Source organism: Gracilinanus agilis, chromosome 3 (genome assembly GCF_016433145.1).
Source record: "Gracilinanus agilis isolate LMUSP501 chromosome 3, AgileGrace, whole genome shotgun sequence".
NCBI classification, from domain to species: domain Eukaryota; kingdom Metazoa; phylum Chordata; class Mammalia; order Didelphimorphia; family Didelphidae; genus Gracilinanus; species Gracilinanus agilis.
In genome coordinates, this window is record NC_058132.1 from 641,312,709 (window position 1) to 641,328,779 (window position 16,071).

General features: G+C 62.2%; 1 protein-coding gene across 1 annotated transcript in view; it reads left to right on the plus strand.

Moving 5' to 3' along the window:
* Window positions 1–10,010: 10,010 nt before the first annotated feature.
* LSG1 (large 60S subunit nuclear export GTPase 1) overlaps window positions 10,011–16,071 on the plus strand; it is a 21,399-nt gene continuing 15,338 nt past the window's right edge. The window contains exons 1-11 of the mRNA XM_044669500.1: window positions 10,011–10,121; window positions 10,332–10,455; window positions 10,564–10,684; window positions 10,858–10,944; window positions 11,146–11,232; window positions 13,442–13,502; window positions 13,882–14,058; window positions 14,353–14,730; window positions 15,291–15,392; window positions 15,485–15,628; window positions 15,920–16,043. Of these exons, the coding sequence (XP_044525435.1) occupies window positions 10,011–10,121; window positions 10,332–10,455; window positions 10,564–10,684; window positions 10,858–10,944; window positions 11,146–11,232; window positions 13,442–13,502; window positions 13,882–14,058; window positions 14,353–14,730; window positions 15,291–15,392; window positions 15,485–15,628; window positions 15,920–16,043 (1,516 nt within the window). The remainder of the gene's footprint in view (window positions 10,122–10,331; window positions 10,456–10,563; window positions 10,685–10,857; window positions 10,945–11,145; window positions 11,233–13,441; window positions 13,503–13,881; window positions 14,059–14,352; window positions 14,731–15,290; window positions 15,393–15,484; window positions 15,629–15,919; window positions 16,044–16,071) is intronic.

Below are 16,071 nucleotides of genomic sequence, written 5' to 3' on the forward strand. Positions count from 1 at the left end.
TGGTAGCAGCTTGGGCAGAACAGGACTAGAGAGCCCGGTGATGCGGCCTGGAATCGGGAAGGCTCTGCTTCCGCCCCACTTCTGAGCTATGGACCAAGGCCACAATCTCTCAGCCTCGGTGTCCACTTCTGTACAATGGGTACAACTGTAGCCGCTTCCCTGGGCTGACGCGAGGCTCCAGCGCGAGCTCCTCGAGCTCCTCGCCACCTTGAAGTCCCGCAGAAACAGCAGGTCTTCTCATGGTCCCCCTGGGCAAGTGCGAGAGTCACCCGGCAGAAGAATTCCAAATACCCCTCCGGGAAGTGGGGAGCCACCGGCAGCTTATTTCCAGCGAGAGTGAGAGAAAGCCCCGCCGGGGGAAGCCAGGCTCTCCCCCTCAGGGGCCTCGGTTTCCTCCTCTGTAAAATCGGGGAGAATAGGTCACCCCAGCGCTCAAGCTCTGTCCTCGGCCCAAGGGCTCTCGGGGCTCCGGGAGAAAAGGGGAGCCGGGGAGGAGAGGCTGCTCCGCCATTCACTGGGTCTGCCTGGAAGGAGCTCCCTTCTTGGGGTTTCCCAAGGAGGCCAGGGGCAGCCCAGCCTTCCTTGCTCCCAGGCCTCCCACAGCAGTCAAGGCCAAGTTCAGAGGCTGCCGGTGGCCCCCTGCCTTGGGCCGGGGCTGGGAAACAGGGCGAGGCCTCTGCAGCCGGGAGCAAGAGGGGCCAGACTAGCCCTGGGGGGGGGGGGGGGGTGGAAGTTTCCTTTGTCCCTCCGCCATCTACTGGCCTTGATTAGAAACTGCTAAAGAGCAGCCCTCGGAGCCGGCGCTGGGGCGGAGCTTTGGCTCTTGGGCTTTTCCCACGTGACCCGGCCCAACCGGGGCCCTTTCTCGCTCCTTTCCTCGGGACCCCAGAAGCAGCAGAGGTCCCAGCTGGATTGGACTGCAGGAAAGAGCTGAAGCCCAGAGACAGGAAGCAACTTGTCCTAGGTCACACAGCCAATGAGGGAAAGCAGCAGCAATGTGGGACCCAAGCGTCCTGCCCCTCCGGCCCCAACACTCTTGAGCCCTTGAGAACAAAGGCCCAGCTCTGCGTGATACCTTAGTAGGCACGAGTTTGCCAGAGCCCTGGACGTTTCTCCAATGAATGAATGAATGAATGAATGAATGAATGAATGAATGAACAAACGAAGGAATAAGCTTGGATTAAGCATCTCCTCTGTGACAGGCCTGGCCTATTGCTCCCTGCGACAGAAGTGAGGACTCGGGTTAACTTTCCAGTCTCAGGGGACCCCACGTTGTTCCCTTTGCCAGGAGAAGCCCAGTTGCAGCTCTGAGGCGGGGCTCTTCTCCTCTCGCCCATCTCTCCCCAGAGGTCCTTCCCGACGGGGCAGATGCCCAGGGCGCCTGCCCCAGCCTCGCCCCTCCTTCTGATGAACTTTCCTTTTCGGAAGGTCTCCTCTCCAGATGGCACGTTGGCACAGCTTTCGGGCCGGGCTAAGCTGTCCGTGTGTCATCATACGACAGCAGGTTGGGAAAGAAGCCCCGCGCCGCTTCCGCCTGCGCTTGGGCTCCAGGTGTTCCTGCTGTGGCAGCCCGATGCCCTCGGCGCTGTCCGCGTGTTATTGTGGTCGCTGTGAACCATGTCCCCCGCTTCTGCCCCCTTCCCATAAGCCTTTCCAGGATCTTTTGTGATCTTCTGGCCCGACAGGATCCCATCACCGGCCCATACCACGATTCCTCACGGATGGCCGTTGCTTCAGCTCCGGTTCTTTGCTGCCCGAACCCCTCAGGACTGCGCCACCCTCTTGGTACATCTCCCTGGCATACACACCTAGGGATGGTAGTGCTGGCTCCAAGGCTGTGCCCAGTTTGGGGGCCCTTTGGGCAAGGTTGCCAATCACTCTCCAGAGCGGTCGCGTCTGTCCCCGGCTCCAGCAACAGCGGATCAGTGTCCCGCTTTTCCACCTGCCCTCCCACGTTATTTTGTCCCGCTCGCCAGTAGAAGCTGTGAGGTGGTGCCGCAGGGGTTTGCACTTGCATTTCTCCAGGTAGTAGTGACTTGGGGCAATCCCAAAGCTAGTTGGAGTGTCTTGAGCTGAGGCTTGCGTGTTCGTGTCCCGTGACCACCCGCTGATCAGGGGATGCTCTGTATTCTAATACATTTGGCTCACTTCTCTACAGATTTCAGGAATGAGGCCTTGAGGTCAGACACGCTTGCTGTAACATTTTTTCCCAATTTATTGTTTTCCTTCTAATTTAGGTTGCATTGACTTTATTTGTACCTCTGATGTGCTTTCCAGGGGCTCTCTATTGGGACTGTGGCTACTGTTCCATTCTATTGACCCTACAGTCTGGGGGACAGAAGCGAGGGCCACGGGCTGGGAGGAAGATTTCTGCCTGCTGCTCTGCCCGGGCCCCGGGGCCGGTCCATGGTGTGCTGGGGAATGGAGGTCTCAGGACTGAGACCGGGCAAGGCAGTTAGAGGCCTGGCTGTTGCTTAGACTGGGAAGCTGTAGCAGACTCCCTGTCCAGGGAGGAAGCTTGTTTGTGGTTGTTTTTAAGTCGCTCGGGCTCCCTTCCGAAGTAGAAGAACTTGGGACAGAATCCTGAGATTCCGGGAGCAGGCAGGAGCCCCTCAGATTCCTACACATGGGCTGGGCTGCTTTTTCCTATGGCCCAATCTCACTCCCATAGGGCCCTTAAGGCCTACCAGGCCCAGAACGCCAAAGTCCCAACTGCTGGTGCATTTCCTGGTGGCTCAGGAGCACCTCCTTCAGGCTTCTGCCTGGCAGGCCAACACAGCCAATGCAGAGGCAGCAAAGGGGGCGGAAACTTTGCTAAATAGGCCTTCCAAGCTGGGGCTAAGTAGGCCTACTGCGCAGCATCAAATGGCCCCATTCTCACCCACCCTGGAAGTACCAGATGGCCTACACCAATTAGTCTTTGAGTTAGGAAGTCCTGGGTTCAGATCCTACTGGGACACTTGACAGCTGGGTGACTGGACGAATCACGGCACCTCTGTAAGCCTCACAGCTGTAAAATTAGGATAGGAGTGTGGCACCTGGGGAGCGGGTTGTGAACATCTGGGCACCCGAGGCCAGGGAGAACGGGCCCACCGATACTGCAGAGACCCAACTCAACTCCAGCCTAACGATTACTGAGCCAACCACTGCCTGTGACTCATGTGCTTGGGCAAACCTTAAGCCATTCTCTCTGCCCAGGGAAGTCATCCAGAATGAACTTAGAACTCTGTCTCTGTCTCTGTCTCTGTCGTCTCTCTTATAGTTTGAGCCCCCACCCAGAGATCTCGCTCTGGCCAAACGCTAGGATTCAACGTGCTGAGCCCTTCCCAAACGTCCTCTCAACGCTGGGTTCAGACAACAATGTAGTTTAGCCCTGCCGGCAGCATCGCTGTCAGACGAAACAGAAGAGCCTACCAGGGGAGGGCAAGCAGAGGCCATCCGATGCACAAAAGGGAAGCCCGTCCTCCCAGCTGTGGCCCAAAGGGATTTCAGTGAAGCCGGAGCCACCCAGAGGCCCCAGGGGTTAGTCCCTTGTTCTACCCTCACTCCAGGACCCGGTCCTGGGGCCCTCGTGGCAGCGGCCCCTCTGGGACTAGCACGGTGGCTCCACAGCTTCAGTCTCGGCGCTTCTCCTCCACTTCTCCTCCCAAATGTCCCCAGGACAGGAAGGCTGGCTGATGAAGCGGAGTCAACCCCTCCATTCCAAGGTCAGAGGTCAAAGAGGAGGGGGAGGGGGAGGAAGAAGAGGAAAAGGAGGGGGGGCTGGGAGGTTTCTCCCTGAAAGCTGTCAGCATCCATCTCAAGCTTCAGGATCTCCTTTGCAATCACTGCCTAGAAGAGTCCTGGCCAAGACGGCTCCGCACCTATTTCTCCGGAATGCCCCGAGTTCCCAGGAGACAACGAAGGGAATCTGCCTCAGCAATCCCCAAAGGCTGGACAGCGATTATTTCTTCCCAATTTCTAAAACAACAGAGTCAGAACACCAGCAGACCATCAAAACAAGTGGGAAGGGAAGGCCTGAGGCACTGGGCACAAGCCTCTTCCTCTCCCCGGGGGGCTTCACGCCCTCCAATAGGTTCTCCCCTCTTTCTGACAGAAAGCTGGCTTGGGAGCTCGGAGGCTTCTTCCAAGGGCATCGCTGTGTCCTTGCACTGCCACCTCCTGACCAGCTCCTGTTCTCGCTTTCTCTTCCTTGGCCCTGCCCAGATTCCCCAGAAGCCTCCCCCAACAGCGGCCTGGCCCTGCTCTGAAGCTGCCTCCAGAGGTGGGGTCTGCATGGGGCCCACCCACAACGGGGATGAGGGAGTCCGGGGTCAGCTGTGCAGAGACGTCCTCGGCCGCTGTCGGTCATCTTCAGGTGGCAGCTCCCTTCGTGCCTTGACTTCCCACTCCCCGGTGACAGGAGTCAGGCTTGGCCATACTCCCAAATGGAGCCTCTCGGCCCTGTCCGTGTGGAGGAGTGTCTGGTGTCCAGACTCCAAATCCATGCTCTGCCGCTGAACCCCAGACACTGGCGCACAGCGCCATCCAACGGCAGACTGGATTCCCAGGGCTTAGCACAGCGCAGGCACAGGAAAGCCTTAATGGGTGCTGGTGGGTTGTGGACCGACTAAGCAATTCCGAAGATCTCTCTCTGACATGCATTTGTCCAAAGTCATGGAGTGGGAAAGCCGGGGGTCAACTAAAAATGCTGAGTTCAAATCCGGCCTCCTGCCACGCTGGCTGCCCTGGGTGGAGGGGGAGTCACTGAATCCCTCAGCTTGGGTTTCCTCCTTTGTCAAAAGGGGCGCTCAGAGCGCCTCCCTTCCAGGTTGTTGAGAACTCCGGGTAAATGGCAGCTGTCCGGATTGCTGCTGTTGTCGCTGCTGCTGCTCCTCCTCGAATCAGGGTCTCATTGGCCTCACCTTCGGGGGGCTCACAGGACACTTGCTGAAGTGAGGCGGGTCCATGCTCAGGAATTCTGGGTCCTGGAATCCTCAGCACTGACGGTGGAGTAGGACAAAGAGGAAGCCCAGTCTAGGGCTCACTGGCTCATCCCATCGTCCCTGTTCTAAAGGGAGCCGCCCGGGCTCTGTGGCTGGGCCTGGGAGTTCCCCTGAGGTGGATGAGCCCCGTCTGCCAAGCTCTGCCCAGGACCACACCCTGGGCGCCATCCCCTGTCAGCTGACTCTGGGCCGACTCCTGCTTCGTCCGGGCCCCCTTCCCCAGGCCTGTGAGCCCGTTGAGGTCGGGGGTGCTTTCTCGGGATCCTCAGGGTGAGCCGGGCTCAGCACCAATGGGCGGCTCCTCATCTCGAGGAAGTCGAGCCAGGCCGTCCCAGAGAACGGCAGAGCCCAGACTTAGGAAGAAGGCGAACAGTGGAGCCATCTAGTCCAGCCTCCTCGTTTTCCAGATGAAGAAACCGAGGTCTGGGGAAGCACAGGTTCCGGCCCGGCGTTTCCCGCCTGACGTCTGGCCTGCTGTTTCACTTTCGAGTGGCGAGTGCAAACGAGGTCAGGGAGTTCTGGGTCCTGCTGTCTCCAGAAGGCCCCGAAATACGGGGATTCCAAACCGTTGTTCTGCTGGAGCAACCAGTAGAGCCGTCTAAGACCAAACCGTAGGCAACTTTCCTCTAGTCTCTACCCATTCTCTAGATGAACCGGCCCGGGGCACTGAGGACAGGAGGAAGTGAGGCCGAGAGTCAAAGCCGAGGGTCTCTCATCTCTCCAGGCATTCGAACCCGGCTGGGATTTGGTGCCCTTCCCAGGGAAGGCCTTGGACCTGGTCCCTCCGGCCACATTCTGTCCCCCGACCTCGGCCCCTTCCAGAAACCTAAACTGACCTAGAACAGGGCGGTGCAGCTGACCGACTCTGCCTGGGAGGGAAGGCCAAGGCCTCCTCCCTCCTCTGTTCTTAGGCAGGTCCCAGGGAGGAGACCGCGCAGACTTGGCACTCTCGGGGGTTTGGCTCTGGGTGTGGAGCTCAGAGCCTGGAAGTGGATTTGGCTGCTGGAGCAGCTGAGCAGCAAGAGTGGAAGAAGGCCTGGAAGGAGGCCCCTCCCCTGAGGAATGCTCCAGAGCCGGGCGGTGGGGCTCGGCGGGGAGTGATTATTAGCTGCCAAAAAGACCCGACCCTTGAGGCCGAGCCACAGCAATGGCTGCCTACACCCAGGCGTCAGCCAGGCAGACCAAGAAGGCCTTTCGGTGCAGGGGCAAAGGGATGAGGTGAGCCTAGCCAGGACTGTGCCCGAGAGATGCTGGGGCTGCCCGGCTCAGGTGGCAGAAAGGCCCTGCTGTCTCCGGGGCGGGGGCTCCAGCTCGTCTGCCTCGGTGCCCGGCCCAGAGCCCACAGGATACTGAGCCCGCTTCCCTCGTCCCAAGCCGGGTCACCAAGGTTGTTCCTCGTGGCCCGAGGCCTCCGGAGATAGCTGGCAAACTGTCCGTGCCAGCTCCTTGGCAGTCTGCCAGGCGCAACAATCACTGGCTGCCTCCCACCTGTTTCCCCAGTTTCCACCCAACTCGCTTTTCTCTGGCTCGTCTTGCAAACCTGCCCTGAGTGAAGCTGTCAAGGAGAAGCCGTTTGGCCTGGGGCCGCCTAAGCGGCTCCCTTGGGCGCCCTTCCTTTCCACCAGCTCGCTCTAGCCTCTCCTGCAGAGGAAGCTGCAATCAAGATCCGACGAAGCCTGGGTGTGTGCCAGGTGCTGTGCCAGGGAGGTCCAAGGACAGAAGGAAGACAAGGAAGCAATGTGTGCGAGGAGCTACATTCCAGCAAGGAGACGGAGCTCCACTTCCCTCCAGGAGCCGTCGGGGGGACTTTGTTATGTCCTTCCATCCTAAAGCCAACAAGGCATCTGGAAGCTGCTACGTTCTAGCGGGCACGTCCCGACTTTCTAGCAACTCACAAAGCCTCTAGAGCTCAGATTTTCCTGCATCACACGGGCATGCTGGGAAATTCTCGCCCCCGCCACGCCTCCCCTTCAGTAGGGAGAGAAATAACCAAAGAGATGCCCCGCACAAGTTCAGGGTGGTCGGGGAGACCAGGAAAACAAGGCAGGGCAGAGCGGGGAAACTAGAACTCCGTGTGCTGGAGCCCTCCCAGGGATATTTCCCAGCAGCCCCCGAGAGGAGAAGGCGGTGGGAATCCCAGCTCCAACACCCAGCAGCTGCCCCACCAACCTCCCAGCCTCGAGAACCCAGCTTTTCTCGGGACTTTTAACGCTTTTAACCCTAAAAGGCGGAGAGCAGCGGGCGGAGGCCCTACGGATGAGTCTCTCGGGGATGGGATGGAAGGAGGCGCAGAGGACGCCTCTGGGGCACCAGGTGGATGCCCTCCCTGTGGGGATTTTGGTGGGCCACAGACAGGCACAGTGTGGCTCGCTGGGATCGGCAGCAAGTCTACGAGATCTCGGGCTGGCCAACTCATCCATGCGTAAGTACTTAGTGAGGGCCTCCAGGGTGCCGGACACCAGGGACGCGGGCACAGGGAGCGAGACGAGCCCTGCTCGCAGGGAGCCTCCGTCCTGAGGAGGACGACGAGTCTCTCTCTCTGAACATGTGCATACACATACCTGCATACCTGCATACCTACATAGGGTGCACATACAAGGTGAATATCTACACACACATGTGCATTGCAAAGTAGGCAAATGGACAGTAGTTTGGGAAGAAAGGGAACCGAGACGGAGAGACAGAGACAGAGACAGAGACAGAGACAGAGACAGAGACAGAGGCCTCGTGTCAGAGAGGGCCCTTGGCTGCACCTTACAGAGTTGGAAAGAGGGAGTTCGTTCCTCATTGGAAGGATGGGCAGGTGCAAAGCGTAAGGACTTGTTCGGGGTGGAGAAGGCCGGAGGCTCCTGCAGTCTTGGTCAGGCCTAGGGCGGCCCCTGGGAGAGCTGGCCAAGGTCCCAGCATTCTGTCCCAACAGAGAAGCTCCCTTTCCCCAGATTTGGGTCGGGGCAGGATCCGAGGCCTGCAGAACCAATGGGCTCTTCCCCCCCCCCCCAGAATCTTTTCAGAACGAGTCACTGTTGAAGGCGAAAGCAGGGGGCTTTAACAGAATAAATAAAGCTGGAGCAGCCCAGCTAGCGCTAATGCCAGGTTTGCTGGCAGCCCACCGCCTCCCCCACCGCCGGAGGGAGCCATTTCCACTAGACCAAGCACAGCTCCAGCAGGCCAAGCGAAGCCTCAGGGGGCCTCGGGCGGCCTTTGCTGGGCTCTCCGGGGAGGGAAAGAAATCTTTCCTCTAAACCAGAAAAGCCCTTCTTGGCTTACTTGCTGAACAAAAGCAGGCAGCGAGGTGGGACCCGGCCAGAGGCCGGAGGGTGCCCGACTCCAGGCCACACAACACACTTCTAGCAAACAGCCGGGGCTCCGCTCGGTCCCCCTGGAAATCTCGGGGTTCTCCTATTAGATGCTGCATTGCATTCGAAAGCCGGGGGCAGCAGCGGGGCAGCCTGACCCTACCCTAACCCAGGGCCCACCAGCACCCGATGGAGGCCTGGCTGGGGGCACGAGTCGGAGCCTTCCCGAAGGGCTCTCTCACCCCCGGGGTCAAAGCGGCAGCCCACACTGAGAGTCTCCCAGGTCCTGCCTGCCTCACACAGACCCCCCTTCCCCACCGATGGCCCCCAGCCTCCCGCTCTTCCCTTCCATTTAGGGTTAATGTTGCTGGTTGGGCAGGCATTTAGGAAGCCTTTTCTCTCTGCCCGGCCCCAAAGAGAGCCTGCTGCCCCCTCAGGGCTCTCCCCGGCCGGGAGGAGGGGAAGGGAGAAGAATGAAGGCCGGGTTTGGGGATCCTGGCGCGGGCCTTGAAATGGACCTTCCGGGAGGACGTGGGCCATCCAGAGGGGGCAGAGTCCCATCGGGGCTGGTAGCAGGCCAGGAAAGGCCTCCAGCTGGCTCCACTCTCCCAAGCCAGCGCGCCCCCCCCCCCAGATTTCGGGCTGCCCTTGGGGGAGGAGCCCGGCTTCCCCTCGAGCCTCCCCCTTCTCCCTTCTCCCCATCTGGTCTTTGCACAGATGGTAGACAGGAACCTCTGGAAAGGGTGGAGGGGAGGGCTCGGAGGCTTCTCGCCTCTGTCCTAGGGGTAAAGGGAGGGGGGAGGTTTGCCCGGCAATCAGGAAGGCTAGGCTAGGACTTGCTCTGGGCCAGAGCCGGCTGCAATGCCACATCGGGAAGGAACGAGCCTTTCCTCCAAATCAAACCGCAGTGAGGAGCAAACAGGAGACTTCTCTGGTTTCCTCAACGCTCCGTCTCCCACCTCCAAGCCTTTGCATTTAACTCATCTTGGGCCTCCTCCTAGCCCAACCAGTTCCGAGCGCTTCGCACAGCGGCAGGGTTTGAGTGCACCTGCGCGTCCTCAGCTTTGGTCCAGGTAAACCCCGAACAGAAGCTCTAGTTCAGCTTCTCCATTTGTAGCTAGAGGGCAGGAGCCTCCCCCCAACCCGAGAGGAGGGGCACCTAAGGTGAGACGAATGACGTCAGCAAGGAGCGCACGCATTTGCCCTTTAAGTGATTCCCTTTTCTTAATGGTATTCTCCGCTCGCCTAACCCTGACGTCATCGCGGCTCCGAGGAAGGAGACAAGAGGGAACCCCGCCCCCATCACCTGGCTGGGACTACGGAGCCGCGGTCTCGGGCTGCTCCCGCTCCGCCCTCCTCACCCTCCGGCTCCTTTGGACTCCTCCTCTTCCTGCCTGTCCGGACCTTTTGGTCGGCCCCTTTCTGCTTGCCCTTCACGTTTCCCCATCGGGGCCTTCCGGTCGCGCACCACTTCGGCTGAACCACTTCTCTTCGGACCTGCGGGAGGGCAGCCGGGGTTGCGCCGGGTGTAGAAGGAAAGGTGCTGCCCGCTCTGAGGCTCCGCCTCTTCTCGTTCCCCCCTCAGTTCTTTCCCACTTAAACTCTTCCTGACGATCACTTCCAGACCTTTGCCAGTGCGTCCGCGCCTGCGCAGAAGACCCAGAAGAACCCCGGGAAGATCGGAGCCAGCGGGGCTGGTAGGATCAGACCCGGTGGGCGCAGGGTGACCATGGGGCGGAAGCGAGCGCCGGGCAGCGGCGGGGACGGGGGCGGCCTGGGCCGGTCCCTCATCAAGGAGCGGAACCTGCAAAACCGGAGCCAGCGGCGGCGAGACACGTGGGTGAGCTCAGGAAAGCGCTTGGAGATCCTGGGGGGAGGCGCCCGGGGGTGGGGGGAGGCTCAGGACTCAAGACCCAGAACTGATGGGTTCTGGCCGGTTGTTTCCATTTCCCGGCCCCGGGGGTCTTACGGGCGGCATCTGGCAGGGGGAGGGACCCGGGCCCTCGGTGTTCGTCCGCGGGCTCCGACGCAGCACTCTCCCCTATGACAGCTGCACACGAGGGACATGGACGATGAGCTCTGGGCCCGTGCAGCCCCCCGCTCCGTGACCGAGCCCACGGCCCTCGAGGACTTCCTGGCCACTGCCCAGCTGGCTGGCACTGAGTTTGTGGCGGGTATGTCGGGGCCCAGGGAGGGGGAGGAGGCCTCAGAGGCCTTGGGGTTGGAGGTCGTGGGGGGGGGGCTGGCCTCAGTGACCTCAGCCCCCCTATCTCCCCCCCCAGAGAAGCTCAACGTCCACTTCGTACCCCCTGAGGCTAGGACTGGCCTCTTGTCCCTTGAGGAGAAACAGAGGCTGAGGGAGCGCCATGAGGAACATCGCGGGGCTCTGCGGGTGCCCAGGAGGTGAGGGGAAGAGGGGGGACGGAGAGGGGAGGGGCCTGTGGGTGCCGAGGACCTGGTGGGGAAAGGAGACTGGGAGGAGCCCCGGAATGTTCACAGGAGGTGGGGGGAGGGGAGAGAGGGAAGGAGCAGGGAGTGCTGGGGGGGAATCCATCCCCCCCTGTGATTGCCCACAGGCCCCCATGGGACCAGAGCACTAGTGCTGAGACCCTGCAGCAGTTGGAGAGAGAGAAGTTCCTGGAGTGGAGGCGGGGGCTGGTGCGGTGAGTGAGTTGGGGGCACAGTGGGTCAGGCCAGCCCAGCCTGGGAGGAAGAGGCTTCTCAGACAGTTTTGGGGACCCCATCTGTGGGAGGGTGGCATCTGGCCAGTGTCCTGCCTCTGACACTGTCCTGGGCCCAGAACGGGGGGCCGGGTTGTGCTGGTGCACAGCAGGGGTCTGGCTGACTCCTTCCTCTGAAGCCAGGCTAGAAGAGGAGCAGAACCTGATCCTGACCCCCTTTGAGCGGAACCTGGACTTCTGGCGCCAGCTCTGGAGGGTCATCGAGCGGAGGTGAGGGCGGGGAGCAGGGCTGGGCATTCGGGGTGTTGGGGGGATCGCAGAGCCCCAGAGCTCTGGAGGCTGGTGGGGGGTCACCTGCCAGGAGTGGCCCCCTGGGGCACTGTTCCTCCTTTTGGGGGGGGGGCGGGTGCTTCTCTTTCTTCCTCTGGGCCTGGCCGCACACAGCAGGCACCATATTCAATCAGACTGACCACCTGGGAGACACCTGGTCTCTCTCTGTGCCCCCTGTTGGCGGCAGCAAGAGCTGGAGAGGCCCTGCCCAGTTGGGCCCCTTTTGGCCACGACCCCTCCGCCATGCCTTTGTACTGGCCAAGCCCCACACCTGGCAGGGCCTCCTCCTCTCTGGCCCTTCATATTTCAGCTCTTGGAGGGATGGCAGAGCCCTGCCCCGAGGAGGATGCTTTAAACAGGAATTTGTGGCTAAGAGCCGGATGCAGAGTCCTTTCTCCCGCCTTCCCTGGGGCCTGGACTCATCTCCCAGGAGAAAGCAGCTCATTCCAGAGCCCTGAAGCCCAGGGCTCTCCTGTGACACAGAAGGAGCATCCGGGCCCCGCCAGGGGGACCCAGAAACCTGGATGGACAGGTGGACATCTCTGTTCCCTTGGCTTTGTTGGTCCTTCGTGGCAGAGCCTGGTGCCTCTGGGCTATGGCTGGACGTGACACAGCCAGCCTGGCAGCTCTCGGTGGTCTTGCTGGTCTGTGCTTCGGGATCCTTTCAGTGGCGTAGCAGCAGCGAGCTTTTATCCCAGTAGCTGTCCTGACCCTTGGTTGGGCCCTGGACCCGTGGGGGGGCCGGCCAGGCCCTGCTTGGGGGCACCATAGCTGCTGGTTGTGTGGATGGATGGCTTGGAGGCTGCCGTCTAGTGGGCTTCACTGCCACCTCGGTGTTTTTGCACGTTTGATAGCTGAGGGAGATGGAAATGTGGAAGAGGAAACAGTCAGCTCCTGGGAGCCTCGAACCCAGAGCCTGGCCACACAGCGACATCCTCTGAAGGATCAGAGGCAGCGTAAAGCAACAGGGACTGCCCTGGGCCTGAAGGAAGCGGAAGGACCTGGGTTCCGATCCTGGGCCTTGTCCTGCTTGCATGACCCTGGGCACATGGGCTCCTCTGGCCTCAATTTCCTCATCTGTAGAAAGAACAAGGGAGGCCACACCGACCTGCCCCAGCCCCCACGACTCCGGGCCTCAGAGTGCAGGAGACCCAGGATGAGGACTGAAGACAGAGGAAAGGCCTTCCCTCCATCCCCCCAGCACTCTCCCACTCTCTCGTCCTCGGACCTGTACAGAAATGTTCCTGAGAACTCTTTGGTACCGCAGGCCCGAGACCCCCAAGCAGGAGGCGCCCAGAACCCCGAGAGATACAGGAGGAGGGAGCAAGGCCTTGGCGCAGGGTCAGCTGGGAAGGACGGAGCTCCCTTGGCGAGTCTGAGCTCCAGGGTGACCATGGAGGACTCGGGCCGTGGCCAGAAAGCCTGGAGTGAAGAGAAAAGAGGGGTCTGGTGTTTGGGGAAGACCAGGGCCTTTAGGGGAGCTTCTATCCTCACAGCTAGCCGTGCTCAAGAGCAGAGGACCTTCCCAGCTGTTTGACATTTGAGGAAACTGAGGCAGGTGGCCACCCAGCTAGTAGCTGAGGTCAGATCTGGACTCGGCTTCCCTGTTCCAGGCCCAGTGTGCCGCGCTTTTCTCGGGGCCCAGCCGAGACCGTGCTTGGACTCGTCCCATTTCAGCAGGGACACCTTTTGGGGTTCTTGTGCCCTAAAGCCCCACAGAGGGGGCAGAGCTCGGCTCTGGTGCCAGTGGTGTGGGGGGGCACCAGTCTCCAGAGGGCTCCCTTCAGAGGCCAGCCTGAGCCTCCTCCCTAGAGCCTGCTCGGGATCCCCCAGGGCTCCTCCTTGGCTTGGTCCCCATCCCTGAGGGCATCCCCGGATCAGGCTGGACCGGCTCCTGCCCCTTCACGGTGGCCGCTGTTCCCTGGTCAGTGCCGCCCACCCTGGCTCGCTCCGGCCCCCAGAGCCTTCGGGGCTTGGCCTCCCGGACACTTCATCACGGCTGGGGCTGGCCTCAGTGGTGTCCCCCCAGCGAGGATTGGCTCCACCCGGCGCTGCCTCCTGGGCGATGGCCGGTGGGTCACTCCCCCATCCGCAGACCGGCCCGGGGGCACTCCGAGGGCCAATCCAGGGGTCACCACTTGTCTTGCAGTGACGTCGTCGTTCAGATAGTGGACGCCCGCAACCCCCTGCTCTTCCGCTGCGAGGACCTGGTGAGGCTCTCCTGGGCTCTCGAGGGCCTCTTTGGGGGGTTGGTAGCGCTTGGATTTCTAAACCCCGAACTTCTGTCTGAGGCTCCACGCTGAGTATCAGGTCTTAGGCAGAGGGCTGGGCAGTGAGGACGAGGGACTTGTCCAGGGTCACCTCGTGCCCTCCCAGACCTCTACCTACCGAGCCGCCCCAGCACATCCTCATTTGACCCGACATCTGGGGCTGTTTGTTCCGTCTGGCCCCTGCCGAGAAGGGGGCTCCCAGGGTCTGTGGGAGGAGCCCGGGGCGTCGAAGCGGAGGCGAGCCGAGGGGGTTCGAGTCTCCCCCAAAGCTCTGGGGGGAGGAGCAGGGGAGGCTCAGCACCCCCCAAACCCCTCCCAGGAGCGTTACGTGAAAGAGATCGACCAAGACAAGGAAAACGTGATTCTGATCAACAAGGCCGACCTGCTGACGGCCGGCCAGAGGGCCGCCTGGGCCGCCTTCTTCGAGCGGGAAGCCGTGAAAGTGATCTTCTGGTCGGCCCTGGCCGAGGGCGAGCGGCTCCACGGCACGGCGGAGGTAGCTTTCGGGGGGCCCCGAGGGGGTGCAGGACGTCAGGAAGTGGCCTCGAGGAGGCTGGTCAGGGAAGGTGGTGCCAAGGACCAGAGCCGCCGGCCGGCCTCCGTCCCTGCCCCCTCGGCCTTCCCCGGCCTGAACCTCCCGTCCCTGTGGGGGGGCCGGGACAGGCTCCAGGGCCCCCTGACTGCCCACCTTCTCGCCCTCCCTGACCCGCCCAGCCCATCGGGTCTGGTGCTCGGTTCTGTCCGTGCCCAGGACGGCTTCTGCTCACTGACCCTTTTCTCCTCTGGCCAGGACGGAGGTTCTGAGAGCGAGGAGGAGGAAGAGGAGGAGGAGGAGGAGGGAGATGGCCAGAGCAGGGGCCGCGGGGCTGGTCAGCGGCCAGAGGGTCAGGACCCGGACGAGGATGACTACAACTGGCTGAGTGAGGAGGGGGACAGCGAGTACGAGGACTGCCTGGAGGAGGAGGACGCCTGGCAGACGTGCTCTGAGGACGATGGTGGTAGTGGACGTGAGGAGGAGTGCTCGAACCCGGACCCCCTGGGAGACGGGGCTGGGGGCCACCCGGTGCGCAATGACAGCCACTTGGTGGGAAGGCAGGAGCTGCTGGACCTCTTCAGAGAGATGCATTCTGGGAAGAAGGTCAAGGAGGGGCAGCTCACTGTGGGGCTGGTGAGTGGCCGCCGGCTTCGGGGAGCAGCCCGTCTCCTAGAGCCCCCCCCGGGGTCTGAGGAGAGCAGGGGGGGCTCTGCTCCAGGGAATTGGAGGGAAAGCGCCCCTCGGACCGGCTGGGCCTTCCTCCCACTCCCCCCCTTGACCCTGGGGCCGAGGGAGCAGCCCAGGGAGAGGAGGGTCTTGTCCGGGCCTGGAGGTGGTGACCAGCACGTCCCCTTGAAATGGCACCTCAGGGGGAGGCCGAGCCCTTCCCCAGCTCTGGGGGGGAATTGGGGACCCCCTGGAGGGGGCCACAGGCAGGAATGATGCAGAGACCCAGGCTGGAATCTCTCCTGTGACACTGCTGTGTGACCCTGGGCAGGTTCCCAGACCTCTGTGCCTCGGTTGTCCTCTTTTGTCGAGGGATTCTTAGGGCCGGGGTGGGGGGAGAACTGGGGAGGGGGCGGCGTGTCTGCCTCGTGGGTTCTTGGGAATCGGCCCACCCAGGGAGTGGGAGTCCCTGGGGCACCCCGAGGCGGGCAGGGGGCGTCACCCATCTTGGCTCCCTGCTCCCCCAGGTGGGTTACCCCAACGTGGGAAAGAGCTCGACGATCAACACCATCTTTGGGAACAAGAAGGTGTCCGTGTCGGCCACCCCCGGCCACACCAAGCACTTCCAGGTACGGGGGGGGGGAGGGGGTCCCACATCTGCAGGGCGCCCTGCCTGCCCCCTCCCGGGCAGAGCCAGGCGAGCCTCGGCCTTCCCTCGCAGACCCTCTACGTGGAGCCCGACCTGTGCCTGTGCGACTGCCCCGGCCTGGTGATGCCCTCCTTCGTCTCCACCAAGGCCGACATGGTCTGCTCCGGGATCCTCCCCATCGACCAGATGAGGGACCACGTCCCGCCCGTCTCCCTCATATCCTTCCTGGGGGGCCCCCATGGGGGGGCCTGAGGGGTCACCCGTGGTACAGGGGGTCAGGGGTCACCCGTGGTGCAGGGGGTCAGGGGTCACCCGAGGTGCAGGAGGGGTCAGGGGTCACCTGAGGTGCAGGGGGGGCTCAGGGGTCACCCGTGGTGCAGGGGGGTCAGGGGTCACCCGAGGTGCAGGGGTCTCAGGGGTCACCTGTAGTACGGGGGTCAGGGGTCACCCCGGCCGGTGAGCAGCGGGGGGCTCCTCCGGGCACGCTCGCTTCCTTCACGGTCTCACGTGTGCCAGCACATCCCCCGCCACGTCCTGGAGGCCACGTACGGGATCCGGCTGATCCGGCCCCGCGAGGACGAGGACCCGGCCCGGCCGCCCACCTCGGAGGAGCTGCTGAGCGCCTACGGCAGTGAGTCTGGCGGGAGGGGGCCGGGGCC